At 42.4% G+C, this 18990-nt stretch overlaps 1 protein-coding gene across 16 annotated transcripts in view; it reads left to right on the plus strand.

Annotated features, from left to right (window-relative positions):
• The window catches only part of NCOR1 (nuclear receptor corepressor 1), a 208997-nt gene that overhangs the window by 28389 nt on the left and 161618 nt on the right, over positions 1 to 18990 (plus strand). For all 16 annotated transcript variants that reach the window (XM_055137996.1, XM_055137997.1, XM_055137986.1 and 13 more), the window contains exons 2-3: positions 3284 to 3461; positions 17788 to 17918. In XM_055137996.1, coding sequence (XP_054993971.1) covers positions 3354 to 3461; positions 17788 to 17918 — 239 coding nt within the window. In that variant the 5' untranslated portion in view covers positions 3284 to 3353. The remainder of the gene's footprint in view (positions 1 to 3283; positions 3462 to 17787; positions 17919 to 18990) is intronic.

Consider the following 18990-nt stretch of genomic DNA (forward strand, 5'->3'; position numbering starts at 1 on the left):
TAATATATAGCATTTGTTTCTCATAAAATCAAAATCCTCTTCAAATATATTTTTGTTAGTGAAACTAATGTGGATTTTCCGTAAAAGCTAAATGGCCTGTTGTATCCTGTTGTATCACTGTATCACTGTCATCGATTTGATCATCGATTTGCTTGAGTGGGCGCCAGTAATGTCTCCATTCATCCTAGCCCTGAGATTTTAGCAGCCTCTCTTAACTCGTTCTTCCCAGTGGTGCCCCATTGGAGGCTCTTTCAGGGTAAGGGGAATGAGACCCATCATTGTTACTGTATTTGGCATATCGAATATGTCATAAAGAGCTTTCCAGGCTCTACCGTGTGGGCAGGATGCTCTCAGTACACTTGTGGGGTTCTCCGAGAGGGAGAACTAGGCTATAACTAGGCATTTGCGGCCAAGTGCTTTCTGGAGCAGTGTCTTACAGTCTCTGGATCTTGGCCGTTGATGGGATTACATGGTACCAGTGGCAGTTTGTGGGTGTGGCTGCCAAGCTACTGGAAAATGAGGGGTCTGGGTGGAAGAGGTCCAGTCCCGATCTGAGCAGACTTGCAGATCTCAGCCCCGGGTCCCGCACACCTGGGTTCTTCTGCCAGTTCCTTCATGTGTGAGGCTAGTCTGAATGTGTGGAGAGGGGCCTTGAGCATGGCTGTGGCTGAGTTCTGGAGATCTTTGGCTGCCGGGGCTCTGCTCAGGGTGGGGAGGGAAATTTACTGAAGACAAAAAGCTCCAACCGTTATTAAAAATCTAGGATTAAAATTGATGAGAAAACTTGCAATATCAATAGATGTAGGAAATAAGTTTATGTGAATATTGTTATATTTGATTGCAGGGTTTTTAAGACTCTCTAAGAATTTTTGAAGCTTTTTGTTGCTTTGAGAGGTTTTACCTGTTTATACTCAGTTTTTATTTTATTTTTTTATTTTATTTATTTATTTACTTATTTTGCTTTTTGGGACACACCCAGTGATGCTCAGGGGTTACTCCTGGCTTTACACTCAGGAATTACTCCTGGCAGTGCTTGGGGGACCATATAGGATGCCGGAAATCGGACCCAGGTCAGCCGCGTGCAAGGCAAACGCCCTACCCGCTGTGCTACCGCTCCGGCCCCTATACTTAGTTTTTATTTAGTCACCTGACTTCTATTGCCAAGACCCATTATTTACAAATTAATATGCATGTGAAGTCCAAATGCCGAGATACTGCTATAGTCAAAGCCCCGTTGATCATCAGCAAGTACTGATATCACTGGAAGCTTGTCACATGCTACCTGGATTATTTGCTTCTTGGCTGCACTCTTGCAGCCCCCTAACACTCCTGGTCCAAACAAAACTTGTCTTCTCTATGGGGACTCTTCAGAACTTGGGGATAGTTATTAGGGATCGACTCAGCCAGTGTGCATTTTATGATGTCTAAAAGGCTTGAGGTATGCAAAGGCCTTCCCACATTTACAAACAAGATTTCTTTCCAGTATACGTTTTCATACGGCTAGTAAGGGTTACGGGTTGAGTGAAGGCCTTGCACATTCCTTACATATATAAGACTTCTCTTAAGTCTAGAGGGTGGAGTGAAGGCCTTCCCACATATCAATCATTTATGTGATTTCTGGTATGATTTTTTTCTTTGCTTAGTAAGACACCAAGTTTGAGTGAAGGCCTTCTCACAGTCCTTTCAAAATGTAGAATCTGTCCCCAGGATCAATTTTCCTGTGATTCTAAGGCTTGAGGACATAATATGGGCCTTCTGGTATTGTTTACATTATATGCTTTCTTTCCACTATGAATATTACTATGTGCCTGTTAACATTTTTTTTTGGGGGGTGGGGGGGTGCACAGACAGTTGTCTTTTTTCTTTTTTTTTTTTAATTGCTTTTTGGGTCACACTCAGTGATGCACAGGGGTTACTCCTGGCTCTGTACTCAGGAATTACTCCTGATGGTGCTCGGGGGACCATATAGGATGCTGGGGAACCAAACCTTGGTCGGCTGCATGCAAGGCAGACGTCCTACCCGCTCTGCTATCGCTCCAGCACCACAGACAGTTGTCTTTAGGGTGTCTCCTGGTTTTTACTCAGAACCACTCAGGGATCATTCCATGTGGATGCCAGGGATCTCACTGTTCCATTGCACCCGTATCAAGGGACTATAATACTGGCCCTGCGTTAAGAAATTTTGAATTTCTGTGATGTGAGCTTTTGAAAAATGGAGGATACCTTTACTTATTTGTACTCTTTTAGTTATCGACATTTTTTGTGATAAATTACAGAATCTTTATTAAGTATAAAAAGAGAGACATTTATACCAGAGGCACAGAAACCCAGAGGCTGCTGGCAGCTCCACTCGTAGACTTTGAGCTAAACTACGGTCCCATGCAGCCCTGGGAAGGAAAGGGTTTTTGTCTTCATCCTTTTCCCCGCTCAGCAGCATGGTGACCACCACCGTTTAGTGCCAATTGGACAGAGAAGTAGGAGCTTGCAATGATGGGACGCATGGGGAATCTCGCAGTGGAGGCAGGGGGCAGAACCGGCCCTGCTTCCTGCCCTAAAGAGACCCTAGTGGCCTTCACGCATAGCTTCCCTGCTCCTGAACAGCCATGATCCCAGAGGCACACAAACCAATCTTGGAATGCAGCGGCTGCTGGCAGAAATACCTCTGGTCTTAATACCAGAATCCCAAAACGGGGCGGCCAATTTCAAGACCGTGCAACATTATATGCTCATTGTTATCAACAATAGAAAACATACGATGTAATGATGCCATTCTGATAGGTCTGACTGTTGGGGGGAAACTCCAAATAATGATAGTGAGTTTTCAGTCAAAAATTGAATGTTATCATAGCAGTGAGAGAGTTAATTGAAAATCATCTGCCACACAGGCAGAGGGGGAGAGGAAGGGAGGGTGTCTGGGGTTCTTGGTGGTGGATCATGTGCACTGGTGAAGGGATGGGTGTTTGATCATTGCACTACTGAGACTTGATCCTGAAAACCCTGTAACTGTTCTCACGGTGTCTCAATTAAAAAACATGAAAAAAAGAGAGAGACATTGATATTTTCCTTTTTTATGAGACAAAATATTTTTTCTCTTGTATACATGAGAGACTCAGAAAAAAATGAGGATCTCTTATTTTTCTAATTTAGTATCTTCTAATAAGTAAATTACACGTGAGAAAACTTTCACAGGTTATTATGATTCTATTTATATTGTTATAATTTATTAGATGTACACCTGGTGCTTTAGTTCATATCAATTCTATTTTCCCCCCATCTTGTTTAGGTGGTTTCCTAGAAACATGGTTATTTGTTGGACTTGATCTCACATCCTGGTGAGGACTTCTCTACTGATAATGTCAAGTTCAGGTTATCCTCCCAACCAAGGAGCATTCAGCACAGAACAAAGTCGTTATCCTCCTCACTCTGTTCAGTATACTTTTCCCAGCAGCCGGCACCAGCAGGTAAGGAACAAAACTCTGCAAATTGCGTGTATGTATTTTATGTTTTTTCTTTATTTTTCCTATTAATGCATTTCTAGGTAAAACCAAAAATGATTCCTCCCCTTACTTTTTAAAAAAATTGTTTTCAGGGCTGGAGAGATTGTACAGTAAGGTAAGGTACTTGTTTTGCTTGTGGTTTTCCCCAGTTCATTCCTGTCACCACACACGGGCCCTCAAACCCCAACAGCAAGAAGTGATTCCTGAACACAGAGCTGGGAATAGCCTCTGAGCATTTCTGCGGGTGGCTCCATCTCTCCTCCCCTAATTAGTAAGAGTGATGCTGGGGGACTGTATTTCCTAATCTAACTTGATCTTATATATACTAAGCATGTGCTCTGCCAGTTGAGCTATCTCCCTAGCCTCAAATATAATTCTCTGTATGTATGTATACATTGACAGCCAGCCAGTCATCTATCTCTGACTCCTCTCTCTCTCTCTCTCTCTCTCTCTCTCTCTCTCTCTCTCTCTCTCTCTCTGTTGTATTTATTGATTTATTGGGGGCTGAAGAGATAGTATAGTAGGTAAGACTCTTGCCTTGCACATGTCTGACCCTGATTTGCTTCCTGGTAACTCATAGGGTTCTCTGAGCATTGTCAAGAGTGATCCCTGAGCACAGAGCCAGGAATAACCTGACTGTTTGTTTTTGGTTTTGGGACCACCTGGCAGTGTGCAGGGTTTACACCTGGCTTGATGATCAGAGATCACTCTTGGTGGGGCTTGGAGGACATATGTAGCATGGGGAATGGAACCTGGGTCCACCACTTGCAAGGCAAGTACCCTACCCTCTATATTGTTTTATTGTATATATTGTTCCAGCCCTGTAGCATTTTTCTTAACACGTGAGATTAAATTTTAAACCCTCTAAGGGTAGGTCTAGAGTGGTTTTATTCTAGATGTAACTTCTGAACATCTTGTATATTCAGTCAGATTTCTTCTTTCAAGCTGTAAGAAATTTGAATAAGTTCTGGCACTATATGAGTTCTGGCATTGTATAAATCAATAAGAATTGGTTTATAGTTTTCATATATAGTTTTATACATATTCCTGGGCTGGAGCCATAGCATAGTGGGTAGGGCGCTTGCCTTGCACGCAGCCGGCCTGGGTTCGATTCCTCTGCCCCTCTTGGAGAGCCTGGCAAGCTGCCGAGAGTATCTCGCCCGCACGGCAGAGCCTGGAAAGCTACCCGTGGTATATTCAATATGCCAAAACCAGTAACAACAAGTCTCACAATGGAGACATTACTGTTGCCCGCTCCAGCAAATCGATGAGCACCGGGATGACAGTGACAGTGATATATTCCTGATAGTTATTTCACCAGAGAATTTTTTGGTTCAGCCTTTTAAGATTTATGCTTTCCCTTTGTGTTTATTGATTGTAATTCAGCCAGATTTAAGGTTACCCAAATTTAGATTTCAGAACATTGTTGTCTTTGTAATTCTTTCTCTCTGGAGGTTCTAGAAAATCTTTCCATCTGGCTATTCCAAATTTATGTGGTTCTTTTTCAATAAATAAGACTAGGGGGCACTATTTGGGTTCCCTTGGCCAGAACTGTTTTTTTTTTTTTTCTTTTTGGGTCACACCCGGCGATGCGCAGGGGTTATTCCTGACTCATGCACTCAGGAATTACTTCTGGTGATGCTCGGGGGACCATATGGGATGCTGGGAATTGAACCCTGGTCAGCCACGTGCAAGGCAAACGCCCTACCCACTGTGCTATTGCTCCAGCCCCTGGCCAGGACTGTTTTTAGAAAGCCTAGAATTGGGGCATTTGTTTTATTTGTTTAATTTTTCTTGGAGATAATTTCATCTGCTACTGCCCATTGCCTCAAAAAGCTGCATTATGTCCAGTTTTTGAGCTGTTATTGTGGGAACATGATTCTAAACAGTACCTGCTTATTGCTGGGAGTTAAAGTATATGTGTCAGTTTCTGGCTAACAGTATAAAGTATAAGGTTATTGTATTTCATACCTTATTCTCTTTTTGGTAGCACCGGGGATTAAAGTTTCATGCATGCAGAGTATGAGCTTAAACCCTGAGTCACATCCCCAGGCCCCTCCTTATTGTTAGTTTGTGTTGCAGTATACATCCTGTGAAAACACTTTCACACAGAATATGAGGTTGGTAAATTTTCTGAGTTAATAAATTCTGAAAAGTTTGTGGTTCTAAAATGGAATAACAGTTTTGTATTGAACTTGTGATTCAAAGTTTTCCTCTGAGTGTGGAATTTGTTGTCTCTTTACTCTTACTCAGTATTAATGAGAAACTATCTTCTTCTGTCATGATTCTTGATACTTTGTAGGAAGTCTTAAAAATTCAACCACCACCACCATCCCAGTGCAAATTAACCCTTTTTCTTATTTCTGTTGGCCATCTGTATGTCTTGAGAGAAGTGTCTCAAGAATTGTTTCCTCTTCTCATCAAAAAAAAAAAAAATGAGGGGCCGGAGCGATAGCACAGCGGGTAGGGCGTTTGCCTTGCACGCGGCCGACCCAGGTTCGATCCCCGGCATCCCATATGGTGCCCCAAGCACCGCCAGGAGTAATTCCTGAGTGCAGAGCCAGGAGTAACCCCTGAGCATCGCTGGGTGTGACCCAAAAAGCAAAAAAAAAAAAAAAAAAAAGAGATTATTGTTATTTGTGTTGAGCTTTCAAAGTGCTTTGTCTACCTTGGGCATTATTCCTTTATCTAATGTACTCTGTGCAAAATTAGTATGGCTCTTTTTTAATAGCCTGAATCTTTTGCCAAGCAAATCCTTTTTAATTTGATGTAGTACTATGTTTATTCTTGATTTTGTTGTCTTTTGGAATTAGTTGAAGATATTTCTGAAGTTCATATCCTGATGTTTTGCCAGTGTGTTTTCTGGAATCTGTTCGAAACTCAAGGTCACTAACCCATTTGAGTTAACTTTTGTGAAGGGTATGAGATATGGTTCCTATTTCATTTTTGACATGTGACCATCCAGGTTTCTCATCATATTTGTTGAAGGAAGAATCTTCCCTTGCTCCTCTTCATTATCTCCTGGTACCATAACTACATTTTTTTTTTTTTTTACTTTGTCTCTGTTAAGTTTTTTCTTACAAACATTTCATATAAATGGAATCATGTAATTTGTGACTTCTTGGGTCTATTTTAAGTGTAACATTGACTTATAGTTTGTCTAATTGTTTTAGCACTTCTTCACTTTTTTTTTTTTTTTTTTTTTTGCTTTTTGGGTCACACCTGGCGATGCACAGGGGTTAGTCCTGGCTCTGCACTCAGGAATTACCCCTGGCCGTGCTCAGGGGACCATGTGGGATGCTGGGATTTGAACCTGGGTCGGCCGCGTGTAAGGCAAACGCCCTACCCGCTGTGCTATCTCTCCAGCCCCATCACTTCTTCACTTTTATGACTAAATAATATTCAGTTTTTTTGGTGTATTGTAATTCATTTATCCATTCATGAATAGATGGATATTTGGGTTGTTTTTACTCTTTAAGTGTTACAAATTATGCTGATTTGATGATTTGTGTACAGATTTTTGTTACTGGCATCTGTGTTTAATTGCCTTGTGTATATGACTTGGAGTGGAATTCTGGAGTCATTTGGTAATCATGAATTGTTTGTGATTGTTAGTACTAGTAGATGTCTCTTGAAAAAAAGCTTTCACCAAAAATAGCCAATCAAAGAAGTCAGAAAACAAACAAAAATATCCACCAGCAAATAATTTTAACCTGCAAGTTGATTCTTTGTTTTTCATTTGCAAGTATATATGTTTTATACATTACTCTTGTAGCTTGCCCAGCTTTCTCATTTTGAATTTAAGACTAGAATGATTTTCTTTAGGATATTGTATTCAGCATATTGCTTTGGAATCTTACTACATGGATTTTATAAATTGGGAGCTATTATAATATATAATTAGAAGAATGAATCATATGTCTGGTAATAGGTCATGTTATATGGTAATAGGTAATATGTCATGGCCTAGAATGGAACGAACAGGGTGAGAGACTGTCTTGAGTTCATCATGTCAACCAAGACCATCCATGGTAACTCACAGTTCCAGAAGGCTGAATCTAAACAGTGGACATGGGAGTCTCCCAGTGGACAGTTCCACGACGTTTTTGACCTCATCAATATTCAATCGATATTTTGCCTGACCGATGTCGCTGCTGTCCCAAAATTCCAAAAGGGATCGGACCACTGTCTCCTTCGTGGAAAATTCTACTTCACAGAGTGGGGAGAAAGGACTGCAAAGTTTAAGTTTAAGAAGAGAACTCCCAAAATTACCACCAGCCGGGAGCTCTTGGTACTATTGCAAGTGGGAAGATGCCGTCATTGACAGCATTGATGAGGAATACGATAGACTGGTTCAGCACTTCCATGACTGTTTGAGGAATGCTGAGAGTGGGAAAGTCACAAACAGATGCCTGTCTTCGGAAACTCTTGAGCTCATTCGACAACATGGTTTGGCACAAGCCTCAGGCAATCACAAGCTAATGTCCGAGCTCGAAAAACTGTGCAGAGAGGCGATCAAGTCAGACCTCAAAGAGAGAAGAGCAGCAGTGTTGGCCGATGCGGCAGAAGCCGGGAAAAGTATTTGCAACGATCGCCTGTCCTTCTCAAACTACAAGACCAAGATGACTGCCCTCCAACGTCCTGATGGATCTATTACATCTTCCAGAAGGACAGTGGAGAGGATTATTCATGACTTCTACTTGAATCTCTTTAACAGCCACGTTCACCTGCCCACATACCAAATTCTGCAGGATGGATATGTTGTTCCCAACGTCCTCCCTTCTGAAATCTGACACGCCATTTTATCGGTAAAGACATGTATAGTACCCAGTACAGACAAGGTCAGACCCGAACACCTGAAGAATCTGCTGCCAGTACTCGTCAATACACTGGCTCGGCTCTTCACATGCTACCGTCAAAATGCAAGGTTCCGCCCCAATGGAAAACCAGCAGGACTGTTCAGTTGTACAAGAAGGGAGACATCCATGATCTTGGCAACTATCGCTCAATCTGCCTGTCGTCTGTCGTCTACAAGTTGTTCACTCGAGTCATCCTGAATAGAATATGCAGAACACTAGACGAAGGACAACCATGCGAGCAAGCCGGGTTCCGAAGGGGATTCAGCATGATCGACCATATCCACACGGTGACCAAGCTTATTGAAGTTTTGCGAGAGTTGAAGATGCTGTTCTATCTAACATTCATTAATTTAAAGAAGGCCTTTGATTCTGTTGAGACTGAAGCGGTTATTGAAGCCCTAGCCAAATAGGGTGTTCAAACTCAGTACATCAGGATCCTTCGTGAGCTGTATTATGGATTCACCACCAGGATCTCACCATTCTACAAGGAAGTAATCATCAGTGTAAAGAGAGGGGCTTGGGGGCTGGAGCGATAGCACAGTGGGTAGGGCGTTTGCCTTGCATGTGGCCGACCCGGGTTCAATTCCCAGCATTCCATATGGTCCCCTGAGCACTGCCAGGGGAAATTCCTGAGTGCAGAACCAGGAATGACCCCTGTGCATCATCGGGTGTGACCAAAAAAGCAAAAAAAGCAAAAAAAAGGGGGGTGTTATACCTATTTATAATGGTATCAGCAAGGTGATACCATTTCACCGAAACTCTTCAGTGCCACCCTCCAGAATGTCATGTAACCACTGGAATGGGAAGGAATGGGAGTGAAGATAGATGGTCGACAACTACACCACTTCCGCTTCACTAATGACATCGTTCTAATAACACCAAACATTAGCCAAGTAGCACAAATGCTGGCCGACTTCGACCGTGAGTGTGGAAAGTTCGGACTTCAGGTGAATCTCAGCAAGACAACGTTCATGAAAAACATGAAAAACAAACTAGTCCCTGACACTCCATTTGCTCTCAATGGAACGAACATCTCTGAATGCAGTGGCTATGTGTACCTGGGTCGAGAACTCAACATGAGGAACGACTTGGTGCCAGAACTGCACAGGAGGAAGAGAGCAGCGTGGAACACCTTCAAGAGCATCGAAGAAGTGGTTAAGAGGACGAAGAACCTCTGCCTCCGGGCACATCTTTTTGACTCTACCATTCTTCCTGCACTAACATACGCCTCAGAGACCTGGGCCCTATTCAGACAGGATGAGAACGCTATCCGGGTATCCCAAAGAGGAATCGAAAGAGCTATGCTTGGAATATCACATTTCACTCAAGTGAGAGAAGGAATCTGGAGTTCGGACCTCCATTGACGATCAAGAATCAGGGACACTGCCTCGTTTGCCAACGCGTTGAAAATCAGATGGGCCAGACACGTAATGCTACTTTGAGATGACCACTGGACTAGAGTTGTTACCAAGGGATCTAGCTGTTAATCACTAGAGACTGGATTCCACGGGCTGTCCAAAGACCTCCTGGTCGCCCACCTACGAGATGGTCGGACTTCTTCATCAAGACCCTGAATGAACGGTTTGAGGCTCTTTGTGTTCCTAGAGCGAGCATATGCCATTGGGCTACACTAGCATGAGGCAGGGATGAATGGAGATGTTACTGGTGCCCGCTCGAGCAAATAGAAGATCAACGGGATGACAAGTGTAGTGATAATATATAATAAGAATGAATCATATGTCTGGTAATAGGTTATTATCCAAAATATGCAAAGAACTTGTGCAGCTCTATAGCAGAAACACTAAACAGTCAAATTTAAAAATGGGCAGTAACTCCAAATGAAGACAGAGATGACCAGCAGATATATGAAAAAATATTTAACTATTAATCATTAGAAAAAATATAAATTAAAAGCATAGTCATATACCATCTCATACTCTGGAGAATGGCTTATTAAAAAGACAAGAAATAGTATGTGCTTGGCCTAGCATACAGTTCATATGACTGCTGTACATGTTTTCCATGCTAGAGGCCTGAGTTTGATCCCCAGCACTGCATAGTCCCCCTGAGTGCTCCGGAGAGCAAACACCAAGCATGATAATGACAGTAAGTTTTGACAAGAATGTAGAGAAAATGGAAGACTTGTGCACTGTTGGTAGTAGTGGGATTGATGCAGCCTCAATAGAAAATAGTGTGGAAATTCCTAAAATTATTAAAAATAGGGCTGAGTAGATAGGCAGCAGTAGATCAATTGTCTTGTATGTGTGAGATCTTGAGTTCAGTTCTCAGCACTGCAAACCAAACAAAACATAAAAAATTTGGGCTGGTAATTACAGCTTTGTGTGTGATTATCTGGCTGTGTGATATTCCTGGAGCCCAAAATAAAGAATTGTAGGACCTGGGAAATGGTTCAAAGACTAGATTACATGCTTTGTATACAGGTGCCCCAGGGTTGATTCTTGCTATTGCTAGTTCCCTAAGAATTCTTAGTACCTTCAGGAATTCAAATACCTTCTGGTGTAACAACAAAACAAAAATAAATAAAAACCAAGCTACCATATGATCCAGCAATTCTACTATTGGGGATTCAAAAATCCTCAATTCCTTGAAAAGATGTATGTCCTCCTATTTAAAAAAAAAAAGGAATTTAATTTAATTTGACTTTGGGGCTACAATTAAGCAATTCTCAGAGGCATTAGTGGCTTTATTCTTAGGGCTCACTCCTTTGTACTCAGGGGATCATATGTGGTGTCAGGCATCAACCAAAGTTGGCTGCATGTAAGGCATGTGCCTTTATTTGTGTACTCTCTTTCTGGACCTGCATCCCTATTTTTTATTATTGTATTATTGTAAAATTGACGTAAGTATCTGTTGATAGAGAAAGGAATTGTGACACACTCGTTCATGAAAAAGAATGAAATCTTGTCTTTTGCCACTACTCAGATGAATCTTGAGGGTGTTATGGGGAGTGAAATAAGTTCTACCAAGAGAGATAAGTTAGAGAGGGACATACATCGTGTCCTTGCTCATATGTGGAATACAAATAAACAAAATTTAAAAACCAGCAGGTTATGGATACAGAGTACAGATTGTTAGTTATCAGTGTTTTAGAGGTAGGCACATGGAAGAAATGTTCACAGGAGATTGAAAATATTAATTTCAGTATAGAGATATATAGTACAGGGATTAAATTTGCATATCTTGCATGTGGCTGACTCTAGTTAGTGCCCTGTGACCACACGCAGTCCCACTGACTACACCTTGAAAGCCTCCACCTGGCACCTTGGGTCTGTCTGGAGCCCTCAAGCATTGCTGGAGTGTCTGGGTCATCCCCAGCACTGCAGGGCCTGAGCAGCACTGCATTTAAACTCACCTGGTTGGTTGAGAATCTTCAGAGGTGGATGAGGGGGAATGTCTCTGGCATTTTGAGCAATGTTGGGAAGCATCACTCTTTAATTTTTGAATTTTTATTTTCTCTTCATGTTTATTGAATTATCATGATTTACAATACTTTAAATAATGGTTTCACTCATACGTCATTCTAACACTACACCCAGCCATCAGAGTACTTGGATGCTTATTTCTGGCCACCAATGCCCCGATTTCTTTTTTTCTTTTTTTGAAATTTCAGAGGTTTTTTTGGGGGGAGGGGTTGGGAGGCTCACCCAACTGTGCTCAGTACATACTCCTGACTCTGTGCTCCGGCATCACTCCTGAAAGGCTCAGGGGACCAAATGGGATGCTGAGGATCAAATCCTGGTTGGCTCTGTGCAAGACAAGTACTCTACCCACCATACTATCTCTCCAGCCTAGTTCTGTTTTTCAATGCTCTTTTTAGTTTCTTTTTTAAACTCAGAATCCCTTTGTATTTGTTTAATTTTGAAATGTTTGAGGTATTTTTTTCTATTTCTTTTTTAGTTTTGGGGCCATACTTGGTAATGTTCAGGGGTTACTTCAGTACCACTCCTGGCGTTGCTCAGGGCATCATATGGGATTCCAGGGATTGGACCTAGGTCAGTCTCTTGCAAGCCAAGCTCACTACCCGGAATACTGTCTAGCCCCTCCTCCCCTTTCTGTTTTTTTTTTTTTTTAAAAGTGTGGGAGTACTGCTATTTATTCGGCCACTGATCAAGCTGGTTGAATTGGTCATGAACTCCACATTACTTTTTAAAAAATTGTTTTTAATTGAATATTCATGAGATATACCATTTTATAAAGCTGTTTATAATTGGGTTTCAGTAATACAAAGATCCAGCACCCATTCCTCCACCAGTGTACATTTCCCACCACCAATATCTCTGTTTCCCTACCACCATCCCCCAACATCCCATCCATACCCCCAGCCTCCCTCTGTGGGAGGCACTTTCCTTCTTGCTTTCTCTCTTTCCTTTTTCTTTTGTGCGTGTTATGGTTTGCAATACAGGTGCTAAGAGATCATGGTGTTTTCTCAGTTCATTCGGCTTTTTTTTTTTTTTTTTTTTGCTTTTTGGGTCACACCCGGCGATGCACAGGGTTACTCCTGGCTCTGCACTCAGGAATTACTCCTGGCTGTGCTCAGGAGACCGTATGGGATGCTGGGAATCGAACCCGGGTCGACCGCATGCAAGGCAAATGCCCTACCTGCTGTGCTATTGCTCCAGCCCCCTCATTCGGCATTTTTATCAGGAAGGTAAGGCTGGAGTAGCTTTTCAATTGGGTGGCCACTTTGGGGTGTGGATGTGTCTGCTAAGGCTTCTGGAAGTACAGGGAGATTGGGGGAGATAGCCCGTCCCCACCCCATGAAAGCCTGGAGATTTCAGTCACAAAGCCCACATACCTGAATTTTCAGCTGGTTATGTCTTGGTGAGATCCTGAGACGGTGGGGTCAGGCTGGGGGCATGATGGTGATTTTGGATTCTGGGAGCAAGCAGTTGCTGGGGGCTCTGCTTAGGCTGGCACCAGGATGACCCGCCGCCGCCCTCCGATTTACCCCATCTGTTCAGCCTTGTGCAGATCGGATCCAAGATTAACTGCAGCTTTTGATCTCTTTCTAGATTTATTTATGGGTCTCTGAAGCAAGGCCTGTAGTAGAGCTTAGAAGGTGGTGCTGGAGTTGATTTGTGGAGGTGCTTCCGGGAGCATTGGGAAGTGGGATCCTCCCTTTCTGTTGTGGTTTATTTCTATTTCCAAATCAGTGTGGTTGAGAGGCTGGTGATATGATTTCTGTCTTCTTGATTTCATGAAACTGTTTTGTAACACAGTGTGTTATCTATCTTGCAGAATGTCATGTGTGCATGGGGAAGAATATATACACAACTTTTGAGGGATGAAGGCTCATATATATGTTTGCTGGGTCCTTCTCTTCCATTTCTTCCTTCAGAGCCAGTGTTTCCTTATTAAGTTCTCCTTGTTGAGTTTTCTAGTTGATCCCAACAGTAATGGGATTGGATGTTTTCTTCTTGTAGCATTCAACCAGTGCCTTGTATATTCTTGATATTGACCTCTTATCAGATGGGTATTGGGTGAATATTCTTTCCCATTCTGTAGACTGTCTTTGTATTCTGGTCACTGGTTTTTTTTTTTTATTAAATTTATTTTATTGAAGCACGATGTGGAAAATTACAATGCTTTCAGGCTTAAGTCTTAATCATACAATGCTGAAACAACCATCCCTTCACCAGTGCCCATATCCCACCACCGAAAAAAAACAAAAAACAAAAAACAAAAAAACCCCACAGTATACCTCCCTTCCAGCCCACCCTCGCACCCCCCTCTTATAACTGATAAATTTCACTTTACTTTCTATTTACTTCGGTTACATTCAATATTTCAACACAGTCCTCACCATTATTGTTAGGAGCACCCCACTAGAGTCAGACCTGTTGTGAAGGGAAATGAGATCATGCGGCCACAGTAGCGGCCACGCGGTTTTGGATTTCTGTACTTTAACAACTAAGTCCAGGGAGACTTCTTCCGGATATTGGATCATTGCAAGCTTGTAAATCCCATCTGTGGTCGTCATAATATGGCGGTCCCCACGCCCTTCATCCCCGGGAAGGGACAGGCGAGAGAGAGAAATACCTTTCCCCTCCTGGGCGGGCATGGGGTTGCGGCTTGGTTCTCAGGCTGGAGACATTCTGCAAGTAGCTGCCCATGTTGAATTTGGTTCAGCTGGGTCTGGTCACTGTTTTTTTTTTTTTTTTGAGGTACAGAAGCTTCTTAGTTTAAGATACTCCCATTTGTTTATCTCTGTCTCCACTTGCTTGGTCAGTGGTGTTTCATCTTTGGAGATACCTTTAGCTTCAATGTTGTGCAAGGTCTTGCGACCTTTTTTTTTTTTCTTTCAGTTTGTTATTTATTTCTCTGCCTGTGTACCAGCTCTCTCTAAATTTTTTTTTTTATTTTATCACCATGTGGAAAGTTACAGAGTTCTCAGGTTTATGTCTCAGTTATACCGTATTCAAACACCATCCCTTCACCAGTGCCCATATTCCACCACCAAAATCCCCGGTATACCCCCCGCCCCCCACCCCAACTGTATAGCTGATGAATTTCACTTCATTTTCTCTTCACCTTGATTACGTTCCATATTTCAACACAAAACTCACTATTGTTGTGGGAGTTATACCCCCAAACAAGATAACCCTATTAAGGAAGCATTTGATAATTAGTTTTCCATTAAAAGATTGTACGTTTTCAGGTTTTAGAAAAGGTCGCGCGGCCGCGCGGCTCGGATGTGTCCCAGTCCCGAATGCCAGAGCCGTGTTAGTTGCTGCTCAGTGTCACCAGGGCTCCATCTGGAGAAGGTGTGCTGGCTGCACCTCCTCCTTCCGGCTCCCCGGTTTTGTTGGCCCCAATTCAGGTCCGGAGCATTTTCTGGGCCGCGTTGCTCACCAGAATGCCTGCCGCTTCTCTGTTGATTGTGGCAAGATGGCGTCGAGGGTGGGTCGAGGGCATGACTTCCGGCGGCCGGGACCACTTGTAGTTTTGGGCTGGCGCCGCCCCAGTCCAGTGCCCCCCCCGCGGCTTGGATGTGTCCCAGTCCCGAATCCTGGAGCCGTGTTAGTTGCTGCTCAGTGTCGCCAGGGCTCCATCTGGAGAAGGTGTGCTGGCTGCACCTCCTCCTTCCGGCTCCCCGGTGTTGGCCCCAATTCGGGTCCGGAGCATTTTCCGGGCCGCGTTGCTCACCAGAATGCCTGCCCCTTCTCTGTTGATTCCTTGCGACCTTTTCTTCAGTGTAACCTTATGGATTCTGGTCTGATTTGAGGTCTTTAATCCACTTTGATCTGACTTTATGCATGGTCTTAGATAGAGGTCTAGACCCATTTTTTGTCATGTAGCTGTCCAGTTTTGCCAGCACCATTTGTTAAAGAGGCTTTCCTTGCTCCACTTCACATTTCTTGCTCCTTATCAAAGATTGGATGATCATCTATTTAAGGCTGTGTGTAAGAATATTCAACCCTGTTCCATTGATCTTTGGCTCTGCCTTTGTTCTAATACCATGCTGTTTTTTTTTTTTTAATTGAATTTCCATGAGAAAAGTTACAAAGCTTTTTAAGTCTCAGGTTTAAGTCTCAGTCATACAATGATTAAACACCCAGTGTACATGTTCTACCACCAAAAACCCCAGTGCACATGTTCCACCACCAAAAACCCCAGTATACCTCCTATTCCCGCTCATTCCCCTCCCACCCCCCCACCTGTGTGGCTGATGATTTTCACTTTACTCTTATGACATTCAATATTTCAACATAAAACTCACTATTATTGTTTGGAATTTCCCCCCATCAATCAGACCTGCCGTAAAGGCATCATTTGATAATTTGTTTTCCATTGCTGAGAATGAAGAGCATATGAGGTCGTGTGGCCGTGACAGTGGCTGCGCAGTTTTGGATTTCTGGTATTTTAGTAATGAAGTCCAGAGAAATTTCTGCCAGAAGTCGAGACACTGCAAACTCGTACTTCTGGTTAGTGGGCTCTATCAATGGCTGTCGCCATGCCGCCGCCGAAAGGAAAGGCTGAAAGAGAAAAACTTTTCCCCTCCTGGGACGGCATGGGGCACAGTCTAGAGGCATTTCTGCAAGAAGCCACTGGGTGCCGAATGTAGTTAGTGGGTCTCCGGGATCATAGTCTTGTTAAAAGTTAAAGAGTCAGTTTTAACATATAGTTGAAGTTTCTTGTGTGGTCAAGAAATAAATTAAGGCTGAGATAATATTGTAAAAGTACAGCAGGTAGTGCTCTTGCCTTGCATGTGACTGACCCAGGTTTGATCCCCAGTACCCCGTATGGTCCTCTGAGCCCACTAAGAAGTGATTTCTGGGTGTGAGCCAGGAGTAAGCTCTGAGGACTGTTTGTTGTGGCCCCAACCTACTCCCCCCACCCCTGCAAAAAAAAAGAAAAAGAAGGAAAGAAAGATTATGTGGGCCAGAGATAATACAGATATTGCGCGTGGTCTACCCAGATTTGATTATGGTTACTGAACCATAACCAGGAGTGATTCCTGAGCATAGAGCCAGGAATAAGCCCTGAGTAATGCTGGTTATGACCCAAAAACTGAAAAAAAAAAAAAGAAGGAAGAAAGAAAAAGTTTAAGAAAAAGGAATTAAGGATTTAGGGAAGTGACTGAAGTAGAGCACATGGTTGTATATGCAAGGCCAATGTTCTATTCCCAGCAGTGCATATCCCCTGAGCACTTATACAGTGCATAGTATTAAAAACAAAAACTGAGATATAGTCTAGATACTAATAAATTAGATTTAATACTATTCTTAAAAAACAAAGGAATGGGTCAAGTATAGGTTGAACACAAAGTTTCAATTATTAAAAGTATATTTTGAGCACATTTTATTTTATTTTTCGCTATCTCCTGAAGCTTACTTAATATTTTTCAAAATTTTATTTTATTAAAGCACCATGAATTACAAAGTTAATCATAGTTGGATTTTGACATACATGTTCTATCGGGCCGGAGTGATAGCACAGCAGTTGGGCGTTCGCCTTTCACACGGCCGACCCGAGTTTGATTCCTCTGCCCCTCTTGGGGAGCCCGGCAAGTTACCGAGAGTATTGAGCCCGTGCGGCAGAGCCTGGCAAGCTACCCGTGGCGTATTGGATATGCCAAAAACAGTAACAATAAGTCTCTCAATGAGAGACATTACTGGTGCCCGCTCGAACAAATCGATGAGCAGCGGGATGACAATGATACAGTGATACAGTGTTCTATCACCAGTTCCACCCCCAGTGTCAACTTCCCTCCACCAGTGTTTATTTTTAGTTCTTTTGAATGTACAAGTAAAGTGTTCTGTGTTTTACAGAGAAGAATTCATCAATGGGGGATTGAAATTGTCTTTGCGGTTTCTTCTCTTTTTTCGGCCATATCTATCTTTTTTAACTTTTCATGATGCTTTTAATTTTTTTGGTTAATTATTAATTTCTTGTCATTTTAATGCTAGGAATTTGCAGTCCCTGATTATCGTTCATCTCATCTTGAAGTCAGTCAACCACCACAGCTTTTGCAGCAGCAGCAACAACAACTTCGAAGAAGACCTTCGTTACTCTCAGAATTTCACCCAGGGTCTGATAGGTAATGGATTTGTTTTCTATTTCTAGCAGGAACTGTACCTGTGATTAACAAGGGTCTGATTAATTTCATTTGTTACTATTTTTACCTTTTTAATGATTTATTAGCTAGGCTATGAATAGTCAGTTTAAATTTTATTATTTTATGGCGGGGCTTTTGCCATACCCAGCAGTATTCAGGGGCTAGTCCTGGCTCTGTGCTAAGGAATATGTGGTACCGGGGATCAGATTGTGATTGTCTGCATGTAACACAACTGCCGTAACTCCTGTACTTTCTCTTCAACCCTCAGTTTGTATTTTAAACTCCTTTATAGTGGTTGGTCTTTTTGGAGGTTTCATATTCATAAATTCTTAAAATTTGTTTCCAGTGTTCAGAGTTAATGCTATGTAGTTCTAGGTCTGAATGTTGGTAAGCTGTGTAGTTTCAGACATACTGTATAAACTGTTATTGGTTTATGTTGCATATATGAACCACTTGGGGAACTTTAAAAACTTTTTTTTGTGTGTGTTGGGGCCATACCTACAGGTGTTTAGGGCTTACTCATGACTGCTCAGGGATCACTGCTGGTGGTGCTCGGGGCCCTTATTTAGTGCTGGAAATCTGAGGTTGGCCAATGTGTAAGGCAAGTCACTTGTCAGCTGTACTGTCTCTCCAGCTCCATTTTAAGATTTAATTTATTTTCCCTCCTTTATCACTGCAAAAGTATTCTTTATTTTAAAGCTATGATACATGATTACTATATTTTTTTATTTCTACGTGTATGTTCATCCATATATAGAACTATGGTGATTCTTGGAATATAGTATTTTAGCATTGTTTTTGTATGGTGTTTTGTATCCCTCTCGGAGAGCCCGGCAAGCTATCGAGAGTATCCTGCCCGCACGGCAGAGCCTGTCAAGCTACCCGTGGCATATTCGATATGCCAAAAACAGTAACAAGAAGTCTCACAATGGAGATGTTACTGGTGCCTGCTCGAACAAATTGATGAACAACGGCACGACAGTGCTACTGCTACTACAGTGCTTTTGTATGGTGAGATCTATTCAGTGTTACTCCAAATTTAAAAAATTATGTT

The sequence above is a fragment of the Sorex araneus genome, chromosome 5, assembly GCF_027595985.1.
Source record: "Sorex araneus isolate mSorAra2 chromosome 5, mSorAra2.pri, whole genome shotgun sequence".
Classification (NCBI taxonomy): Eukaryota; Metazoa; Chordata; class Mammalia; order Eulipotyphla; family Soricidae; genus Sorex; species Sorex araneus.